This window comes from Astatotilapia calliptera, chromosome 2 (genome assembly GCF_900246225.1).
Source record: "Astatotilapia calliptera chromosome 2, fAstCal1.2, whole genome shotgun sequence".
NCBI classification, from domain to species: domain Eukaryota; kingdom Metazoa; phylum Chordata; class Actinopteri; order Cichliformes; family Cichlidae; genus Astatotilapia; species Astatotilapia calliptera.
Genome location: NC_039303.1, coordinates 21,056,854 through 21,075,435, shown reverse-complemented (window position 1 = coordinate 21,075,435; position 18,582 = coordinate 21,056,854). Strand labels below are relative to the sequence as shown.

Below are 18,582 nucleotides of genomic sequence, written 5' to 3'. Positions count from 1 at the left end.
ACGACATTGAAACTCTTGTAACCCATTTTAGTCTCACGTCCCGGGAGTTTACCTACTGCAAAAGACATATACTGGGTAGACATCTTGGCTCAGCCCAGACCGTGCCCGTTCAGCCTTACCCTCGCGTGGCGGGAGCCACAATGACGCCAGTTGCACCACTACGTAGGCGGCGTGCACCGCGATCCCTCAGGTGCGCATGTCAGCGAAGGGGTTCCCTAGCGGTAACGCAGTGAAAAAGCGAGCCAACAACACTATTTCCGGTTTGAAAATTGCTTTCAGAATAAAGGTTTTAAAAAAAACATTTTCAAAATGTTTTAAGCCAGCGGTCCCCAACCTTTTTTGCGCCACGGACCGGTTTATGCACGACAATATTTTCACGGACCGGCCTTTAAGGTGTCGCGAATAAATACAACAAAATAAAACTAGTACCCATACCGAAAAAAAGAAAATTTATTCATAACACACGTGAAAAGACCAAGGAAAGCCGAGTAAACGATAAAAACGATAACAAAATAACGCTGAAAACCGATAAAAACCCTGAAAACTATACATTTCACACCTGAACCTCAACTCTCGCGGCCCGGTACCAAACGACTCATGGACCGGTACCCGTCCGAGGCCCGGGGGTTGGGGACCGCAGTTTTAAGCCACTGAATATTTGAGTATTACTGATCTCAGAAAAGGAAAGAAGTAAATTATACAATCAACTGTCATTTTTGAATAGTTCAGGCTCTGTCCGGAAATGGACAATAAATCCTGCTAGTCTATAATCCCAAAATATAATGATTGTGTGGGGACAGAAAATACACAGCTGCTCCCAGCTTTTGAAGTCTTGAGCTTGGTAAACCAGCCAGGTTGCTTTTGTTGATGTAAAATAGTTGTACCTGTGTGAAAAGACTTATAATTTGCGGTGTTAACAGATATTGGATTACTGTTTAAATACTCCTGCTCTCAAAGGCGGCCCTCCACAACATTTTATAAAATTGTTTAGTTTTTTTTCTTAATTCAGGATAAAATGAAATCTCCTGTCCTGAGCTTGGGATATTGAATCTCACTGCAGCTGGACAATTCTCTAAGACTGTGTGGCGGCCAGTTTTTCTTTTCTTAATTTTTCTTAGCGAAATAAACTGGAAATAAATACTGTTTAAACTGGGAAAATTCTTCAAAGGTTGAGAAAAGTTCTAATGAATTCTCTTAAACATTTTTTTCCACCAATGACTTTTTTAACCTAATAAAATATAGCATTAAAAAACATATTTGTTTTGACTGTTCAACTGCAAGTGTGCTCATTCTTGAATCTATGCCTTGAACAGCTGCGGCAAGCTTTACATGGATGGTGCTGTTGCAGTGGATGTTTTCTGACACATCCAAACAGGGCATGAATTGTTGTTGAGAAAATCAAAGAACACACACACACACACACACACACACACACACACACACACACACACACAGACTTGTCTTCACGTTTTTTTAGAGAGGTTTACGGAAGTGCCAAGTATTCCATGGTCCAACTTTTCAGATGTGTCATCTTTTTACTGTTAATATCACTGCAAATTGTTGTATGGAAGTATAGTAATCATGTTTGCAGCCCAAATAATTCTATGCATGAATAAAGTAAAGGTTTCCTTCCATCCTAGGAAAAGGATGCTTCTTTGGGGACATTGCACAGAAAAGCCTGTCAGAATATTAATTTAAAGGCGTTTCCTATGAGACTGTAAACATGTAACAGTGAAAAAGCGGATTTACTTTTGTGTTATATGAGGATGGAGGAGAGCAAGGTAGTTGTGTCACCTTTAGATGGTCGTGGTTTAATTGTGAAAAACGGAATTCGGAAGTGTTGCCGTCTTTGCTGCTAGCAGAACACAGGCCGCAGTGATTTGGTAGCCGCTGCAGTAGGAGGAAGGACCGCGGTTCTACCGCTTCTATCTTTCAGTTTCGCCTCAAAATTTGCTTGGTGGTTCTTTCTGGTAGCAACCAGTTAATTATATGTAGAGTAACGATCTTATATGACAGCTAAATCGTAGTATTACTAACGGACAGTGATATCAATCGCCATTTTAATCGCACGTTTTCCCTGTCAGAAGCGCTAGCACAACAATGGCTCTGAAAAGAATTCACAAGGTAAGGAAGTGAACGGCGAGGCCCAGGATTTCGCAGTTTGGTTATAGATCTAATTCCAAGGTTGTCTAGCGGATGCTTGTCCGGCAGATTAGTTGTACTGACAATAATTTGAAAAACGGATCTATTTATTCAAGTTAGGTTTGAGCTGGCAGCTAACGGTCTGTGAGTCTGAATAGCGAGCGGCGACACTGAGAGCAGCAATGCGCCGCCTTTCAGTGCTGCTACAAATGGGCCAACTCCACCATTGGCTGTGTTAGCTGTTCTTGGTTGTGTCACATAGCTTCACAATCTGTTTCGGTTCATTAAGAATGTATTCGATACCGCGTATAAAAAGATGTTTAGCTTGCCATGGTTGTCACTAGTTAATGGTATTAGTGGTGTGTTAGCTGCTGCTGGCTAACATTATCTCTCCCGGTTGTTGGCTAGTTTGGATGCAGGCTAGCCCACTGCATTTCTATCTTTATAGTAAACTAGCGGCAGTTTTCACGATATGCTATCAGATATGTCTTCATTAGTCGATATAAACGGCAGCCTACGTAGCTAACATTATTCAACACGGCGGCTTTCGTTTACTTAACCCGCTATTTGATTTGACAGATAACTGAAGTTATCCGGCTAGCGGTAACGGCTAGCTCAGGAGTCCAGAGCTTATTTAATTAAAGGACGGACGGCTTCTTTGTCGCTAGCCATTTAAATACCCGATCATTTGCTGTTGTTAGAGGAACAGTAAAAGTTCAAACATAATGATCGCTATATCGGAAGCGAGCATGTACCTCCTCCCCGTTTTTTTTTCTCGTTAACTGTATATTGTCATCTTAATTCATAACCTGCAGGTTTTCGCAGTAGTCATGTCAAAGCAGCCATGTTATTGTTTGCATTGAACATGCTTATGGCTCAACGGGAGAAGCAGTACATAAGGAAATTCTTGTTAATGTTAGCAGCGAGTCGGTGTTGTAAAAACAGGCCCCACGCGTTGTTCGCCTTTGATGGCATGTTGCTGATAGCAGGCGAGCCCTATAATCGTTATTGTGCCGCTCGTCTGATTGAGTTAGCTCCGCGTTGTTTGGTCCTGTTGCAATTAATTCCCCACGTAGCATAAAGGCATGTCATAATTTGGCCAGGCAGCTCGCTTCATGTTTCTCTTACATGACATCCTGTGCTGCTGTCGAGCCGGAGAGGTTAGCGTTTACGCTAAGCTAACGTTACCAGCATACCGTTTACTGCGAGCTAACCAGTTTACACGGCTGTGTGGGCTATAGTAAAAGCTTTGTCAAATTATCGTGATCTCGGTTTGGGTGTACGTGTGTTAGCCGCTCTACCTGGAGAAAGGCAGTTACGTAATAGCGGTCAGTGCCACAAGCAAAGGCTCGGGGTGCTATAGTAGTGTTGTTGTGTCACCGGGAAATGCTTTGAGTTACTGTAGCAGGGAGCCTTTATGGCTGTGGCACCGGCCTCAGGAGCTGTCTGAAAACAAGACAGAGCTCCTGGTGAGCAGAGGAAGTAGTAAGTAGAACAGCCTCTATAAGATTATTGAAGCTCTTTTTTTTTGTGCCCACCCCAAACACATGCTTAAACAGAGGAAATTCTTGTGTGGTTATTTTTATGTTGCATTTCCTTTTTCTCTCTGTTCTTTAGATTGGGGTTGCGCTGATTGTTTAATTAATAGCCCGATATTGGTGTTTGTAAAACAACCTGGCTAAACCTGATATTTCTGCTTGCTCCTTCTTTGTTATTTGTTTTTTTAATCATCTCTTCTTTCAGTTTATTCGGAGGATTGTTGAAGGGAACTTTAAAAATGTGTATATTAGAAGGATATATTCTTAACGATTAAGTTGAATTTCTGAGACAAGTCAAAATACACTGATAATCGTGTTTTAGAAATGAGGACATTTTCTCTGTTAATGTATAGACTGCTTGGACCTCACACAGAGAAGAAGAAGAAGAAGAAAACAGCAAAGTGCTCTGTTCTATACATTGTAGCTAAAAGGTTGAGATGCAGTTTGGCAGGTTCACCTTAAACCTTCCACACTTTCCTAACACCCTTTGATGAACTCAGGGAGTTGACTTCAATCTTTAACATTTTAAATTTATTTTCAAAATGGAAAATATTAAAATCAATTACTTTATATTATTCTTATTTTTTTCTTCATTTGGCCCTACTTAATTACAAAGAAATAAATGTCATTCACCTCTTAAACACACTGTCTGGACTCTTATCTGGCACAATACTGATGTGACACAAAAGATAAACAGGACACTTTCATCAGTGAATGCTATCCTGTATGCAGATGCTGGTGTTTTTAGCCCTCTTATCTGTTCTTAGTTTTTATGGTCTATTTAATGCTTCGCTGTATGGCCGGACCCAAACAACTCACATCTCTTTGGTTTGTCTCAGGAGTTGAACGACTTGGCACGGGACCCACCAGCCCAGTGTTCTGCAGGACCAGTAGGAGATGACAGTAAGTCAACATTTAAACCCACAGTGTCACGTTAGCTGTGTGTAAGCAGGATTCAGAACCCTTTCCCGCTTTTTATTTGAACTTATTCATAATCTTATGTGACCAAATCATTTTGCAATCATCAAATTATACTCGCATATGACATAGGAATCAATGACAGATCCATGAAGACCAACATCTATAAAATAGATTAAATTAGTGTTCGTTTCTGCTTGAAGGTTATTCTTAGAGCTCACATCCAGGAAATACCTGCAGCTCCTATTGTGAAGATTTCTGGGTAATTATAAAAGCATAACCCACTGTATTGCTTCATGTAGGTTTTACTTTTACTTTCACAGCAAGGGTATTTTTTCTTTTGTAATGTTGGGAGTAAATCAGAGTTCAGATTTCTTTTTTTAATCTCATAGACTGAACCAATAATGAAATGCAGAAGGCATTAACTGAACTGAACTTAGCCCTGCAGTATGTTTGTCAATGTTTCCTTGTAACCAGTACTTTAAATGTTGTATGTAAAACTCCCAAGGTGCTTCTATTATTGCAGGTTAATTAAACAAAATTTGGTCCTAATGCTAAAATTAGTGTGCAGAGTTAAAAAAAAAAAAAAAAGTTCAGAATATTGAAAAACTTTGATGATATGGGGATTTTTTTTGTACTGAAGGAAAATGTTTAGTGAGCAGTTTAACACTTTCTCTTTGATGCGTTTCTGGTTTGATCAATAAGTCACTCAGTCCTAAACCACAGTGTCCACAATCTTGTGACCTGAGGTTTAAGTGTCAGTAAATCCAGACACTTAAATGCCTGCATAATTTTGGAATTTTCACTTTGGCTCGATCTCATCAACTTGGTCTTGACCCTGCTGTAGCGTCAAAATCCAAACTGTAGTTTTTAATGACCAGCGTCCAGTTTAGTTAGTTGCTTTTAAGAAATATTTTGATACATTAAGATCTTGTATTGTGGTAGATCTGACGCTGTCCCGTGCTATATACACAAACAGATACATTCAGTTAATCGCTCTGATGATGTGCCTTGATATTTAAGTCCATTTAACGATTGCTCTTATTCTGTCTTGGTAATACAGCAGTGTTTTTACATATAGCTGTAATCCTTTATAATCATGTCTTTTATGAATGATAGTGTGGGAGTAATAATAATTGCCCTAGATGGGTATGTTTAGAACAAGTAGCATGAATAAACACAGACAGATTGTATTTAGGATGTTTAAAAAAAAAAATAGACAGAGTGACTATATTAAGTGTATGCACGCTGATTTAAATATGAACTCATGGACTTGCAAATTACGTGCTGCCCCAGTCATTGCACAGAGGTTGACGCAAACTTAGCCAGGAGTAGTAATGCGGCGGCTGCCTGCCCGACACATCCTGAGTGCAACACCTGGGTTCAACAAGAGACCGACACCCACGCTGTTGTCTCATGTTTGAGGTTTGTGACGTCTGCATACATAACCAGAATCGTCACAGGGTGTACAGTGCAGCTGCTCTAATATGTTGTATTGTTTTTAGGAAACAATCTACATGCTTTGTTTCTTTAGTCTGTTTTCATGTCTTCAGACTGATTTTTGCATATTGATATCTGTTCCTAAATTATTTATTGAAACTATTCTTTAAAACAACAAAACTTATGTGCAAGATTCCTTGAAGATTATTAAATGAAATATGAATATGTTGTGTTGAAACTCAAGACTAACCCATGAATGTGTTAATATCCTTTGTGTGTGCGTGTGTGAGGGGGGATGTTGCATTTAGGTTCCAGTCAAAACAAAAACATTTGATTTTTATCTTAGGACCGCACGCGCAGGACACGTCCATATGTGTCTGCATGCTGTCAAGATCACAACAACCGTCTGAGGAGTTTTTCCTTTGTTTTAAAGTCTGACATTTTAATGACACAATCATAGTGTGGATCCCGTAAGCACTGCATCCTGGGATTTTGGTGTGCAGTCTGTGTTTGTGCACGATAGCGTCTAACTTTTGTACTTGTGCGGGGAAAAAATCAGTAGCAGAACTTTTTATTTGTTTGCTGTACACATCGCTTCCTGCCATCAACATCAAAAAAACCAAGACGGTGTCTCTTGTGAAATGCAGTTATTGTGGCTTTCTTCACAAATGTGACATTTCTCCTCAGACAGGATGCTTGAATTGGACAGGTTTAAAAGATCACAGTCAGATTACAGTGGTTTGTTTTGGTGGTTATCCAAGCTCTTTAAAAAAATCACTTCTTGTTTATTAATTTCCTCTGAAGCAGCAGGTTAGTGTTATTCATGTGCTGCAAGTGTATATGTAGTCATTTCTAATTAAGAAAAGACTGTCCTCAGCTGCACTTTATTTAAAGCCTGTTACTCAACTGTATAAATAAACAGGCACGCTTCATGTGGCATTATTTATTCTAACACTTCCCAGACACACATCATGTCCTCAGTTTCATAACAAATTTCTCCTTTTTTGTTTCAGTGTTTCACTGGCAAGCCACAATAATGGGACCCGTAAGTACTCACACAGTCACAGCTTTAACCGTTGCTTTAGGTTTATGGGAAATTCACGTACATGCGCACGACTCTGAATTGTTCTCACTATAAGTTTTCTACCTGCCTGTTTCCTTTTATACCATAATTGTAATGAAGCCCATTGGGCTTCTCTCTCCTTCAGAATGACAGTCCTTACCAGAGCGGGGTTTTCTTCTTGACCATACACTTCCCCACAGACTACCCCTTCAAACCGCCAAAGGTGAGCACCAGAGCATGCAAAGAAGTAGCTTTTCATAAACAGAGGGTGCCTAAGTTCCTCTTGCCCGTTAAAGCGTGCCACAGCTTTACGTCGTTCAGCTTTCTGCCGTCTCCCCCTCTTTCTTGGCTCCCCCCATTCATCTGTTTTCAGGTTGCATTTACCACAAGAATCTACCACCCAAATATCAACAGCAACGGCAGCATCTGTCTTGACATCCTGCGATCACAGTGGTCTCCGGCTCTCACCATCTCCAAAGGTAAGGAGATGTTTCTGGCTGCAGAGTAAAAGAGAAACGCCCCGTTTTCTTCTTTTTTTTTCTCTCGTGAAAGCGCTACCTCCAAATGCATTCCTGTGGCAGAGGTCCTTGATTTAAACTGGCGCAGCACTATCTCAGTGAATGTCAGAGATGGTCCTTGAGCTAATACAGTGGTTTACACAAATAGCGTCCCTCATGCACTGTGAGTGTTTTTGTAGACCAATTATGTTTATGATCAGAAGTGGAATAGATGGGACATGCTAGCATGTGAGGGTCATCCAAAGGAAAATGTATCCAAACTCTGAAAATGTCAGTTTTTATGTGTGAGAACTCTTAACCTTTTGTGTGGTCTGTTCCAGTTCTCCTGTCCATCTGCTCTCTGCTGTGCGACCCAAACCCGGACGACCCATTAGTACCCGAGATCGCCCGCATCTACAAGACTGACAGGGAAAAGTGAGTTGTTTGCATGAATAGTTTGCTTTCATGTGCCTTTTCAGATTGTTGCTAGTAACACTGTTGCTAACAGTGTGTGACATAACAGAAAAAATTGAAACTGTCACCACGAGTCTTTAAAATAGCCGCACAGTTAACAGTGAGGTTCAGATGTGTCACTCACTCCCCACATTTGGTTTCGAAACACCCAGACAGCAACAGCAAACCTAACTCGGGGCTTCATAATGGGCGAATATCCTCTGTGGCCATGTCCAACTTTTATATACAGGCTATTAGGGCTGGGCGATATGACCCAAAATTCATATCTCGATATTTTTTAGCTGGATGGCGATATAAGATATATATCTCGATATATATTTTTTTTAAGCCATAAAGTAAGAACAAAAAGAGAGTTCTTAGTCAAAGCTGTGTCCCAGATGTCACACAGGCACTTTTATTAACATACAGCACAGATGTACATGAAAAATTACTCAAAATTAAATTATGAGCATTCATTAAATAATAATGCTCCATAAATAAAAGAAAACAAGGTTGTTTTTGTGCTAAACAAAGAGCTCACAATTGTGCAGTCAAAATGTAAACTAAAAGACGCTGAGCGTAATAACAAAGACAGACAGATTTCACAGCAGCTCTATTTCCAAGTTTTACTGTGTGACTGACAGCCTGGAGTTTGAAATCCGCTTCATAACCACGTCTCTTACAGGTGCCATTTATGGTCCTTATACACACACAGTACGGTAATATTACGTTGAAGCACAGTACGTATCACTCCGCGAAGCTCTTCGGTAGCCGTAATGCGCCGACAATCTATCAAGCGGTGCAGCTCCGTAGCTTACCAAAGTCGTACTCAAACATTTGTGACAGATTGCTGAGCGCCGTGTACCACATAAAATCGGTTCGCGGCCATCAAGCACAACCAGAATTCATACATAAGGCGCGCTATCAACTTTTGAGAGAATGAAAGGATTTTAGGGTTAGCGCTGTTAGCTCGTTAGCATGTTTAGCTCGTTAGCACGTTGACGCCGTCCAGCCCCACGCATGGGGCGATGCGCAGTAACTCGTTAACGGAGATTTGCCGTGTCCGTCTTGTCGCTGCCTGCACGTGAAGCGATGGGGGAGGAGGGGGAGTTGTCTTCAGTGAAGGCGAGGCGGAGTAACGTTGCGTAGAGACAAAAGTGGACGAAAGAGAGGCAAACTTGCGGCTCCACAACTATAATTATAACGTAACATAGACTATATCGATATAAAGGATATTGTCACATCTTATATCTAGTATAAAAAAATATCGATATGTTTTAAAAACTCGATATATCGCCCAGCTCTACAGGCTATGGTCAAGAAGGCTGTTTAATGTTAGAGCGTGTGAAACTTGAGCTTTTTGATTAGTCATGCGTGAGGATGAATGAATGCAAACATTGGGGCACAGACATGCCACCTTTCTGGAGTTGTCACCCCGTTGAGACGATCAGAATTTGCTACCTGTGAAATTAACGATTGATCGATAAGGCCGGAGAGCCAGAATTGGCTCAACAAAGACTCCCAATTTGGCCCACTGGCTCTGGAAAGTATGAAATATTGCATATATTTTGGATTTTAACTATTTTCATAACTTGGAACTTTTATAAAGACCCAAAGAGCTCCCCATGGTCATTTGTGCTACATCAAAGTAATTAAGTAGTAGATAAATGACTAAATGGCAGAAAAGGTCCTTTTTTTTATATATATATAAATATCTACTATAAAAAATAATAAAATCTTACAATGGGTCCACAGTAAATAAAAATAAAAAATTACATTTTATGTGAATGAACAAATTAAGTCACAACTCTTTCAGTAACTTTACACATTTATTTCTTACTCTTTCAGGCCAGAGTCGTGCTGACAGGTGTGTTTTATATACAGCACGTTTCTCTTATCGTGTAGAAAAACAGATACGTTCCATTGAAAATTCCTTTGTCTTATATTAAAGTATCTGAGGGATTTCATATGAAGCTAAACATCTTTATCGTGACAGAAAGGAGAATGGCACTCGTCTGAGCCTACGATGTAAAATGAGGACGATGTGTCTGCTCTGTGCCATTCGCTCATGAAATTTCTGCCCTCCTCTTTGGCTTCTCCCCAGCTTGATGCACTCTGACAAAAACCTAATTGCTGTGCAGGTTTAGTGACAGGCAGTGGATGGCCAATTAAATTGTTGAAAGTGCAAGCAAGTTTTGAACAGTCATGGTGACGTCGCAACAGAAACGTGATGCGGCCACACTCGTTGCGATTCAGACTTCGGGGAGCATCTGCTCTAATTCGGGCTCCCCGTTTCAGACACGTTGATGGGACCAGTCAGAGTAAAGGCAGTGGTGCAGATTGACTACAAGTGTTCAACATGTTGATCCTTCACTAAGTTAAAACTGACCACTCTCCTCTCTTTCTCTTTTTTTTTTTCTTTCTTGTTCACAGGTACAACAAAATAGCTCGGGAATGGACACAAAAGTATGCAATGTAGTGTTGGGGGTAGAAACATGGCCAACCACCTCTACGACGTAAAGGCTAGGGGAGCTTCAGACGTAAAGAGAAAACAAACAAAAAAACCATACAAACAAATGAAAAGTTTAAACAAGATCTTGTTGGTTTCCATTGGAGTGCTTTCTTTGAGCCACGCCTCCCCTTCACCAGAGTACCTGTAAAACTCCCTCTGCCCCACCTTCTCTCTCTCTCCCTCTATTTGCTCTATCTTTACCCCTTCCCTCCCTCCGCCCCTCAGCTCACCCACCCCTCCTCTAGTGTACATATTGTCAACTTGCAATGGTAAAGCCCATCTCCCCTTTTTCACCACCTACCAACTCCTCCTCCATCTCCTGACTTCTGTATTCCATTTGTCACCAAGCAGGTTGGGCTGTCACCGATCCTCCACCCTCCCCTGTTTATTCCCTGCACGCCCGCATTCTCACCCACCATCACTAAAAGCATTCCTTTAAGCACCAGTCAAGCTTTGAGGGGACCTTTTTCTTCCCCCATTATCTTCCAGTTTAATTTTATTTTTGAGGGGGAGGGGACAGTAAGATGGAGGGATTTTTACACTCTGCACCCTTTCTTGTTTTTGTTGTCCTAATGATTTCCATCTGTAGGGGTGACATTTCAAGGAAGTAGTCAAAGAGCACTCTGTGTTTTATACAAGGCTATGTAACATGGAAAAAAATTACACGCAGCCTATTTTTGGTCTTCTGTTGGATTCTATGAAAGGACTTGAATTTATCCCCACACCTCCTGTTCCTCATTCCTCCCTCCCCCAATCTTCCCTCACCCAAGTTGACCCCTTTGTACACACACACACACACACACACGCACACACAACTGTAACCCCCATGTCACCCTCACCACCATCGTTTCTTTATTCACAAAAAGTGGAGGTTCTGGACCAGGTATTTAAGCAATTCATTTTTTTTCTTAGTTTAACCTGTGTTTTTATTTCCCACCCCATAATTCTTTAGTTTGCTTTTATCTTTCTTTCTTTTTTTGTTTGTTTTTTTTTGCTATTGTTAAATTAGAGGCTAACATCTTAAATGGCTATGGGACTGGCTTGGGCTCTGGGTGCGAGGAGAACCCACTCTTCTTGCACAAAACCTCTGTATATTGAATTACCTGAGAGGCTCGTTGAGCTTTGTGTGTTGATTAAACTGTGTAATAAAAACCCTCGACTCCTGTGTTGACTCATACTCAGCCTCTTTTTGAAGAAGGCATACAGAGGCAGGTTGGCAACATCTGAATGCAGTTAAGAGGAAGTTCTGCAGAAATCTAACAGGATAAATAAGATGAGCAATTACCTCATTCTTTTATGGTTACCTCTATTCCACAGAATTCTGTGAATACTGGGGAGCATAACAAAAATACAAGACTTGAAAGCTTTTGAAATTACATAATTCTTGGGCGCTTGTAGAGTCCAGTCAAGCCTTTAGAAAAGGTCATTTGTCGCCCTCTGGTGGTATGTAAAGTAGTTAAAAGTTGGGAGACGTCACAGCTAAATTAAAAGCTTTGACTGGTAAAACTTTATAATTTATATATTTAAGCATTGTAAATCTATAAATGGGGTTTATTTTGAGTCAAAGGTGTTATGTTCAAACCCCCCCCCCCCTCCTTTTTTCTTTTTTTTTTTTAAGCCAGTGACCTGTAAAGGAAATGGGACTCACCAAAGCTCGCAGTGGTCAAGATAATTATCCGCCGTTAGGAAAATTTGCCAGGCAGTGGAATTTTATTTATCTTTTGGCTATGGACCCGATAGTGAAGAGTTTTAACAAATACACTTAAAATAAAACGTAATATTTATTTATTTTATTTCTGGAACGTATTACTCATCACGGCAATTCCAACTTCAAAGAGCGCTAAAGCGAAGCCGGAAATGGTATGGGGGTTACGCTCTTACCCTTGTCGAGCTTCGTTCTTCCTCGGTTTTGATTGGTTGGTGGGCAGTGACGCAGCAGGTTCGGTGCGCTGTCAGAGTGGATAGTTTTGATAAGCTCTGTGGTTGACCTTGCTGCTGAGCGCTGATCACATACAGTACACCGTCCAAGGAGGGAAAAAAAAAAAAAACTCCCAACATGTCAGCCACCCATTTACCTGCAATGCCAATGCCTCCGATACCCGACTTACCCAGCTCGGGTTTCAGGTTAACTAAAGGTAAAGTATTAAAGCTGGCTAATAGCATGCTAGCCTTGTATGAGTGTTTTGTTAGCCGTTAGCGGGTCTGCGACAGTGTTGTAGAAAAAACTGTAGGATACTGTGTGGTTGTATTGAGGCTACCGCGTTTAATAGTAACGTAAAGACTCAAATATTTTTATATAGACTTTGTAGTTGCATTGTAAACTTTTCCCCTTCTTCTGGCATGGCGCCGTTAGCTGGCTAACCGGTCACCGAACCCAGTTGGACACGGGTTAATTTTTCCAACTTTAGACTTCACTCAGTGTGGGCCACAGCTAAACGCTATCTCCGTATGCCCGGCTTCCCGCCGCTCTAGCCAAGCAGAAGTTCACAGAAGTTGCTGATCAGGTCTGACAGCAGGGCCCACATTCCTGTTCTGAAACATGTGATTCTCAGTACTCGGCAGATAATCCTCCATGGCTTGGAAAAATTTCGCCACTCCTGGCCTTGGAAAACACCGCCACATACCTGCTTGTTGGTTTTCTAAGAATAGGCCTAAACTACTCTAGCATAAACCCTTTCAGAACCGAGAAACTGTTAATGCCACTAGGTCCGACAGGCTGAAATGATGACTAAAATGATGTTGCCTCAAATGACAGTTATGATCACTTGTTTAAGACATTACATAAAAGTCCTTATCATATTTGTCTTTTTTCAGAGCATTTTTTGGTTGCCGTGCCGGTGGCGGTGGTTGCAGCTGTCGGAGGCTTTCTCGTCAGCCAGTACCTGAACAGGCGGAGCTGCAAAAAGGGCCAAGTGAACACCTGCATCAACAAAGACAGCCCTAAAGTGGTCCACAGCTTTGACATGGAGGACATCGCCACCAAGGCCGTGTACTGCCGCTGCTGGAAGTCAAAGAAGGTTGGTCCCCAGGCAGCGATAAATGTCCTTTAGCTTAAACTTCAAGTAACAGTCATTGAGCTTTCTAAGCTTGCAGGTAATCTTATCAGAGGTCCAAAACTGCTTAGCTTTCTGCAGTCACAGGTCACGGTTTGACACATATTGTGCTGATCACATCCCAGTTGGTAATGGGATGTGACCATCTTTAACATCCCTGACCTGCGCTGAAAGTTACCCTCTGACAGCCCTCCATGCTTAGTCGGTTTCAAACTGCTGTTAGCATGAACTCATATGTGGCTAACAGACTCTCTTCATATGACTGATAAGAGTGAATTCTGTTGTCGTTTCTCCTCTTCCCTGCAGTTCCCTTACTGCGATGGTTCCCACACTAAACACAACGAGGAAACCGGGGACAACGTTGGACCGCTCATCATCAAAAAGAAGGACGCGTAATCTGAGCCACCGGAGAACTCGGCCCTCCCTGACTCCTCGCACGCCCGGCCCGATCATCTGTCATTCTCATTGCCGTGTCACACTGATTGATGATTACAGTATGACGCTGATATGTTCAGTCCAAACTCTGAGCATTGTCCTTTGCCCGTAACAGAAAAACATAGTTTTAATATCAAACTGGCCACACTGCTCTGACACTGCTTAGTGTGACTTTGAAATCAAAGGTCATTTGAGGACAGGTAAGTTAGATATGGTGGCACTATGACTGCAGCTCGCAGTATGACCTACTTAATGTGCCGTTTGTTTAAAGTTCTCACTGGGCCTGATAAAGGTGAAATATTTCCCCGTGCGGGCATTGTGCCTTCATGTTTGGTGTCCTTTCAGCCGCCTCCTCTGGCTGTGGGGCAGGTGGCTGAAAGACGAGACCTTCAGTCAGTCCAGCGTCTCGGTGAACTGAAGCATAGGCCTTAAATTTAAATCTAAACCAGAATCCAAACGCTCACACAACCCTACATGAATGTTAACACACATTGTTTTGTTTGTTTTGCTGCTTTAGTCAGAGGAGGTAGAAGTTTAGTTTGTTGTTAATGAACTGTTGAAACTGTCTTCTTGTAACCAGTTCCTGTGGCTTTCTGGGAAAACTTGTGTTGAATCTGTGTTCAGCAGCTCGTGCCCATTAAGAATATATTCTGCCGTTTCAGCAGGTTGATTTTTCTACTGGCTGCGGGGTGTCTGGTTTGATTCATTGTTCTGTACATTGTGAATAAAACTTGAGTGACCCAATTTGAAAGCTTCATTTATTCATTTCGTTCGCCTTTTTCCACCACAGGATCGGAACGCGTGTCACAGCGCTGTGCTGATGGATTAACGCAGGACGGGGGTAATGAGTAAACAGCTCTGTGTGCGTGTGTGTGACTGCGGTGGGATCGGGGCTGTGATTTGTGTGGGAGAGACGGAAGTGAGGGGGGCTCCCGTGCTGCAGTGTCCACCGACACCAGTGGCCATTTTAAGACGGAGCAGTATTTGCGGTGACCGCTAGAAGACGCTGTGTTTACACGGATCGCCCAGGCCAGACAGACAGCAGTGTACGCGAACACGGTGGGCCCCTGCTCCCATAGTGACACGTGCGCGCGCTCGCACACACACATAGACACGCACGCACGAGGTATCTGGCTGCGTGCCAGATGCAACGGAGGACTCTCAGAAGAGGTGGAGTGGACTCCGCCGTCCCCGCGTGAGGAGTCACCTTTAACAGACAGCGAGCTCACGTGCTTCAAAGCAGACGGACATTAGCATAAAGGCTATTTATGTTAAACAGGCTAATTTAGCTCACAGGGCTCTTCCTGTTTTCCGAGTGACCTGTAAAAATATCATTTTATTTTGTAGCTGTTTGTTTTGATATTTATTTACATCCACCGTGTGTGACACCACAACCCAGTGTGCTTTTATGTATGAAAGGTCACGGCGCTGGCTTCCGGTGTGGATAAGACACCAGTTCAGACGGTAAAAAAATAAACAGTAAATCTGTATTTAAATCCATTATAAGGGGAAGAGTTGTTTTGGTTGGATTTTTTTGTCTTGTTTTTTTTAAATAAGAGCATTTTTTTTATGTTAAAATAAGTAGGCGAAGCCTGGACTGCACAAACAGTAAACGCTTAAGAGTTTTCAGCTACTTTACTGAACATTTAATATAGCAAAGTTTGATTGAATACATTTAAAGATTTATAAAAGGACAAACAGGAATAATTAATAAACTGGGCTTTTGACTAGTTTCCACAGGCCTGAATAAGGCATAATTATATATATATATATATATATATATGTGTGTGTGTGTGTGTAAGAGCCTAACAAGACTTTCTAGTAGAGAAAACATAACGAGCGTAAATTATAAGTGTGCCCGGTGTTTACATAATTTTTTACATGTGTCTCAGTTGTGCTGTTGACTGCGTGTGACCGGTGGCCTTGATTTGCCTTAGTATTCCCGCTGCCAGCTAACGGTGTGTGCTGATCTGCTTCTGTGGACGTTTCACGGGGTCGCTCTGACCAGAGCCTCGACTGCAGAGTCCACTTCGCATTTTGAGCGACGCCCCCAAATTCCGTGCAGAGTGTTTGCAGACCCTCCGGGACGGAGAGGTGGAGGAGGAATCGGCTGCTCCGCCGTCCATATACGCTACAATCACCACGCCATTAGTTCATGACTTCATCATATCTTTGACAGGAGAGCTCGGGTCGTGTTTGTAAGGTAAGCGGGGAGCTTTTCTCGACACTTCCTGTTGATTTTCGCCGTGTTGTATTGTCGCCTTTTTTCTTGCGCGCAGCGCCGTGTCGCAGCGACCACTCGGACTGTGGTCAGCTCGCCGTGGCGTCGGTCGAGCACCGTCTTCTTAGGTAACCTTAATAACGGCCAAATGATCGATCTGGTTTCCCGATCGATCCGCCAAAGGGGGCGATTGGCCGGTCTTGTAATAACACCCATCTCCCGTGTTTAATCAGCGGAGTAGTTTTTCTACAAATGTGGACACGGAACATAGCCTGGTCTTTTTTTATCCACAGCAACCGCATCGTTGCGCACCTCGCTCCTCGTCGTCGATAGCAGACAAAAGACAGCCTGTTTTTTTCCCCCGGCGTCCCTTATTTAGTCTTTCTCTGCTGAGCTTAAGCTTTGGCTGGCACACATAACAGCAGTCGTCAAAATGTATTTGAAAAGCGCGCTCCACATTTGACCTGCGCATATGCGCATATCTTTGCATATTGTTGTCGCTCTGTTATTGATTGCATTGATATACCGTGAAATTCTTAAAGGGATACTGCCTCCTGTATGCGGAAATCATTGGCAAGCATGCAGTGTGTGTCAGATACATGGCTGCCTTCATCTCTGTCCGGGGAGTTTGATTTCTGAGCCTGTGCACATGCATGTTATATTTTTGTCTTTAAGCACCGAATCTCTGCACTCTGCTTCTCTGGCTGTGTTTGGTGGCTCTGACTGAGAACATATCTCCCAGCCCTTCTTTCCTCGTAACTCTCTTTCTGTGTTTGTCACTCCAACATTTCTATTCTTAACCTTCCTCTCTTCATCCCCTATTCATTTCTAGCTCTCCAGGACTCTGAGGCTGCTGCAGAGAATGGGAATAGGGACACAGGCCAAGGCTTGCCATTTTGGCTGAAGTAACAGCAGGACAGTTGTCAGCCTCGCATCGGCTTCAATCCCCTTCTCCCTCACCTCTCCTCCCACACGCGCACGCATACTCACACAAGGACAGACAACTCCCCGTAGCCAGCTATGTCCACCGCGGTAGACATCGCTGGCCCTTCCTCCCCGGATCAGGCCCACAGCAGTGCTAAAATCCCCAATGAGCCACTGAGACCAAGCCTTAAGCGCTCTAACCACCCTTACAGCCTCTCCCATTACATCTCCACCCCTTCCCCGGCCGTGGATGTCAAAAGCCTGATGGAGCCCTCCTCATCTCAGCAACGGGCCACCCAGCCCGGCCACGCTAAGCCTCGCCGGGCCCCCTCCTGGCCCGACATGTGGGAGTCGCCCAGCGGGCTCCACCTGGCCCACGCTGCGGAGCTGCTGATGCGCGCTGGGCTTCTGGCTCTCACCCCTGCCACCACAGAGCAAGCCAGTTTGGGCGCACAGAGCAGCCAGCCAGCTAAGAGGGAGGCTGCAGAGGCAAAGAGCGGAAAGGGAGACGGCGAGGGAGGTGGGTCCGGGCCTGAGGAGGAGGAAGAGGACTCCTCTGCATGCAGCACTGACTTCCAGCCCTTCCTGGGTGCCTGGTTCCCCTTCAGCCCCGCTCTTTTCCCCCTGGCAGGCTTCCAGATGGGGGGAGGTCACTGGAGAAGCACGGCCATGGGAGCTGAGGGCATAGAGGGGCTGGTGGCCGAAGGATACTCTCCCAGCTCCCTGGGCGGGAGCAGCGGAGGCAGGAGGAAGAGGAAGAGGTGCGGGGAGTGCGTACCGTGCCGGCGTCAGACGAACTGCGAACAGTGCAGCAGCTGCCGCAATCGCAAGAGGGGACACCAGATCTGTAAATACAGGAAGTGTGAGGAGCTGAAGAGGAAGCCCGGGGGGCCGGGGTTTGAGAGCAGAGTGTCTGGGTTTGATCTGAGGGGGTCTGATTTTACTTTGGGTCTGGCACAGGAGAGAAGCAATGGAGCCTTGGACGGATAGTAACGCTTGCGGTGGCAGGATTTGTCAGAGGTTCCCGGTTGGATGATTGTTGAGGAGCTGCAGTTTTAACAAAACAAAAATTACAAAACCACACACACACACCAACACACACTCACCCACAGGACACCCTGTTAACATGCTCGGACTGTGACTGCCAGAGACGTTCAAAGATGTTGTGTTTCGTGCGGAGCTGCAGCTCCCGTTTAAGAATGTCCACACACGTTCCCATCCATTTTGACAATCAGAGAATTGGAGAGGCGAGAAAGAAGGATACCAATGTTTGTCAATATTCAGATGATGACAAAAATTCTGTAAATAGACTGTAAATATCTGGAAAACATTATGTCTTCTTCTTCCTTTTTCTTTTTTTTCTTTTTTTTTACGTTGCTTTCCAGT

The 18,582-nt window shown here is 43.4% G+C and overlaps 3 protein-coding genes across 4 annotated transcripts; all 3 read left to right on the top strand.

Moving 5' to 3' along the window:
* Positions 1 to 1,830: 1,830 nt before the first annotated feature.
* On the top strand, positions 1,831 to 11,728 carry ube2d2 (ubiquitin-conjugating enzyme E2D 2 (UBC4/5 homolog, yeast)). 2 transcript variants are annotated; one of them, XM_026187135.1, is made up of 7 exons: positions 1,837 to 2,124; positions 4,520 to 4,583; positions 7,052 to 7,083; positions 7,247 to 7,324; positions 7,475 to 7,580; positions 7,940 to 8,033; positions 10,485 to 11,728. In XM_026187135.1, exons 1-7 carry the CDS (start codon positions 2,101 to 2,103, stop codon positions 10,528 to 10,530), a joined length of 444 nt encoding a protein of 147 aa, XP_026042920.1. In that variant the 5' UTR covers positions 1,837 to 2,100; the 3' UTR covers positions 10,531 to 11,728. The 2 variants fall into 2 exon arrangements, with proteins under 2 accessions (XP_026042912.1, XP_026042920.1); XM_026187127.1 differs by having other exon boundaries at positions 1,831 to 2,124; positions 7,247 to 7,580.
* Positions 11,729 to 12,467: 739 nt separating this feature from the next.
* Positions 12,468 to 14,795, top strand: zgc:110843 (CDGSH iron-sulfur domain-containing protein 1). Its single transcript, XM_026187148.1, has 3 exons — positions 12,468 to 12,698; positions 13,378 to 13,580; positions 13,923 to 14,795. The coding sequence occupies exons 1-3, from the start codon at positions 12,620 to 12,622 to the stop codon at positions 14,010 to 14,012; spliced, it is 372 nt and encodes a 123-aa protein (XP_026042933.1). The 5' UTR covers positions 12,468 to 12,619; the 3' UTR covers positions 14,013 to 14,795.
* A 442-nt stretch (positions 14,796 to 15,237) lies between these two features.
* On the top strand, positions 15,238 to 18,582 carry cxxc5b (CXXC finger protein 5b). Its single transcript, XM_026187116.1, has 3 exons — positions 15,238 to 15,515; positions 15,989 to 16,254; positions 17,105 to 18,582. Exon 3 carries the CDS (start codon positions 17,293 to 17,295, stop codon positions 18,184 to 18,186), a length of 894 nt encoding a protein of 297 aa, XP_026042901.1. The 5' UTR covers positions 15,238 to 15,515; positions 15,989 to 16,254; positions 17,105 to 17,292; the 3' UTR covers positions 18,187 to 18,582.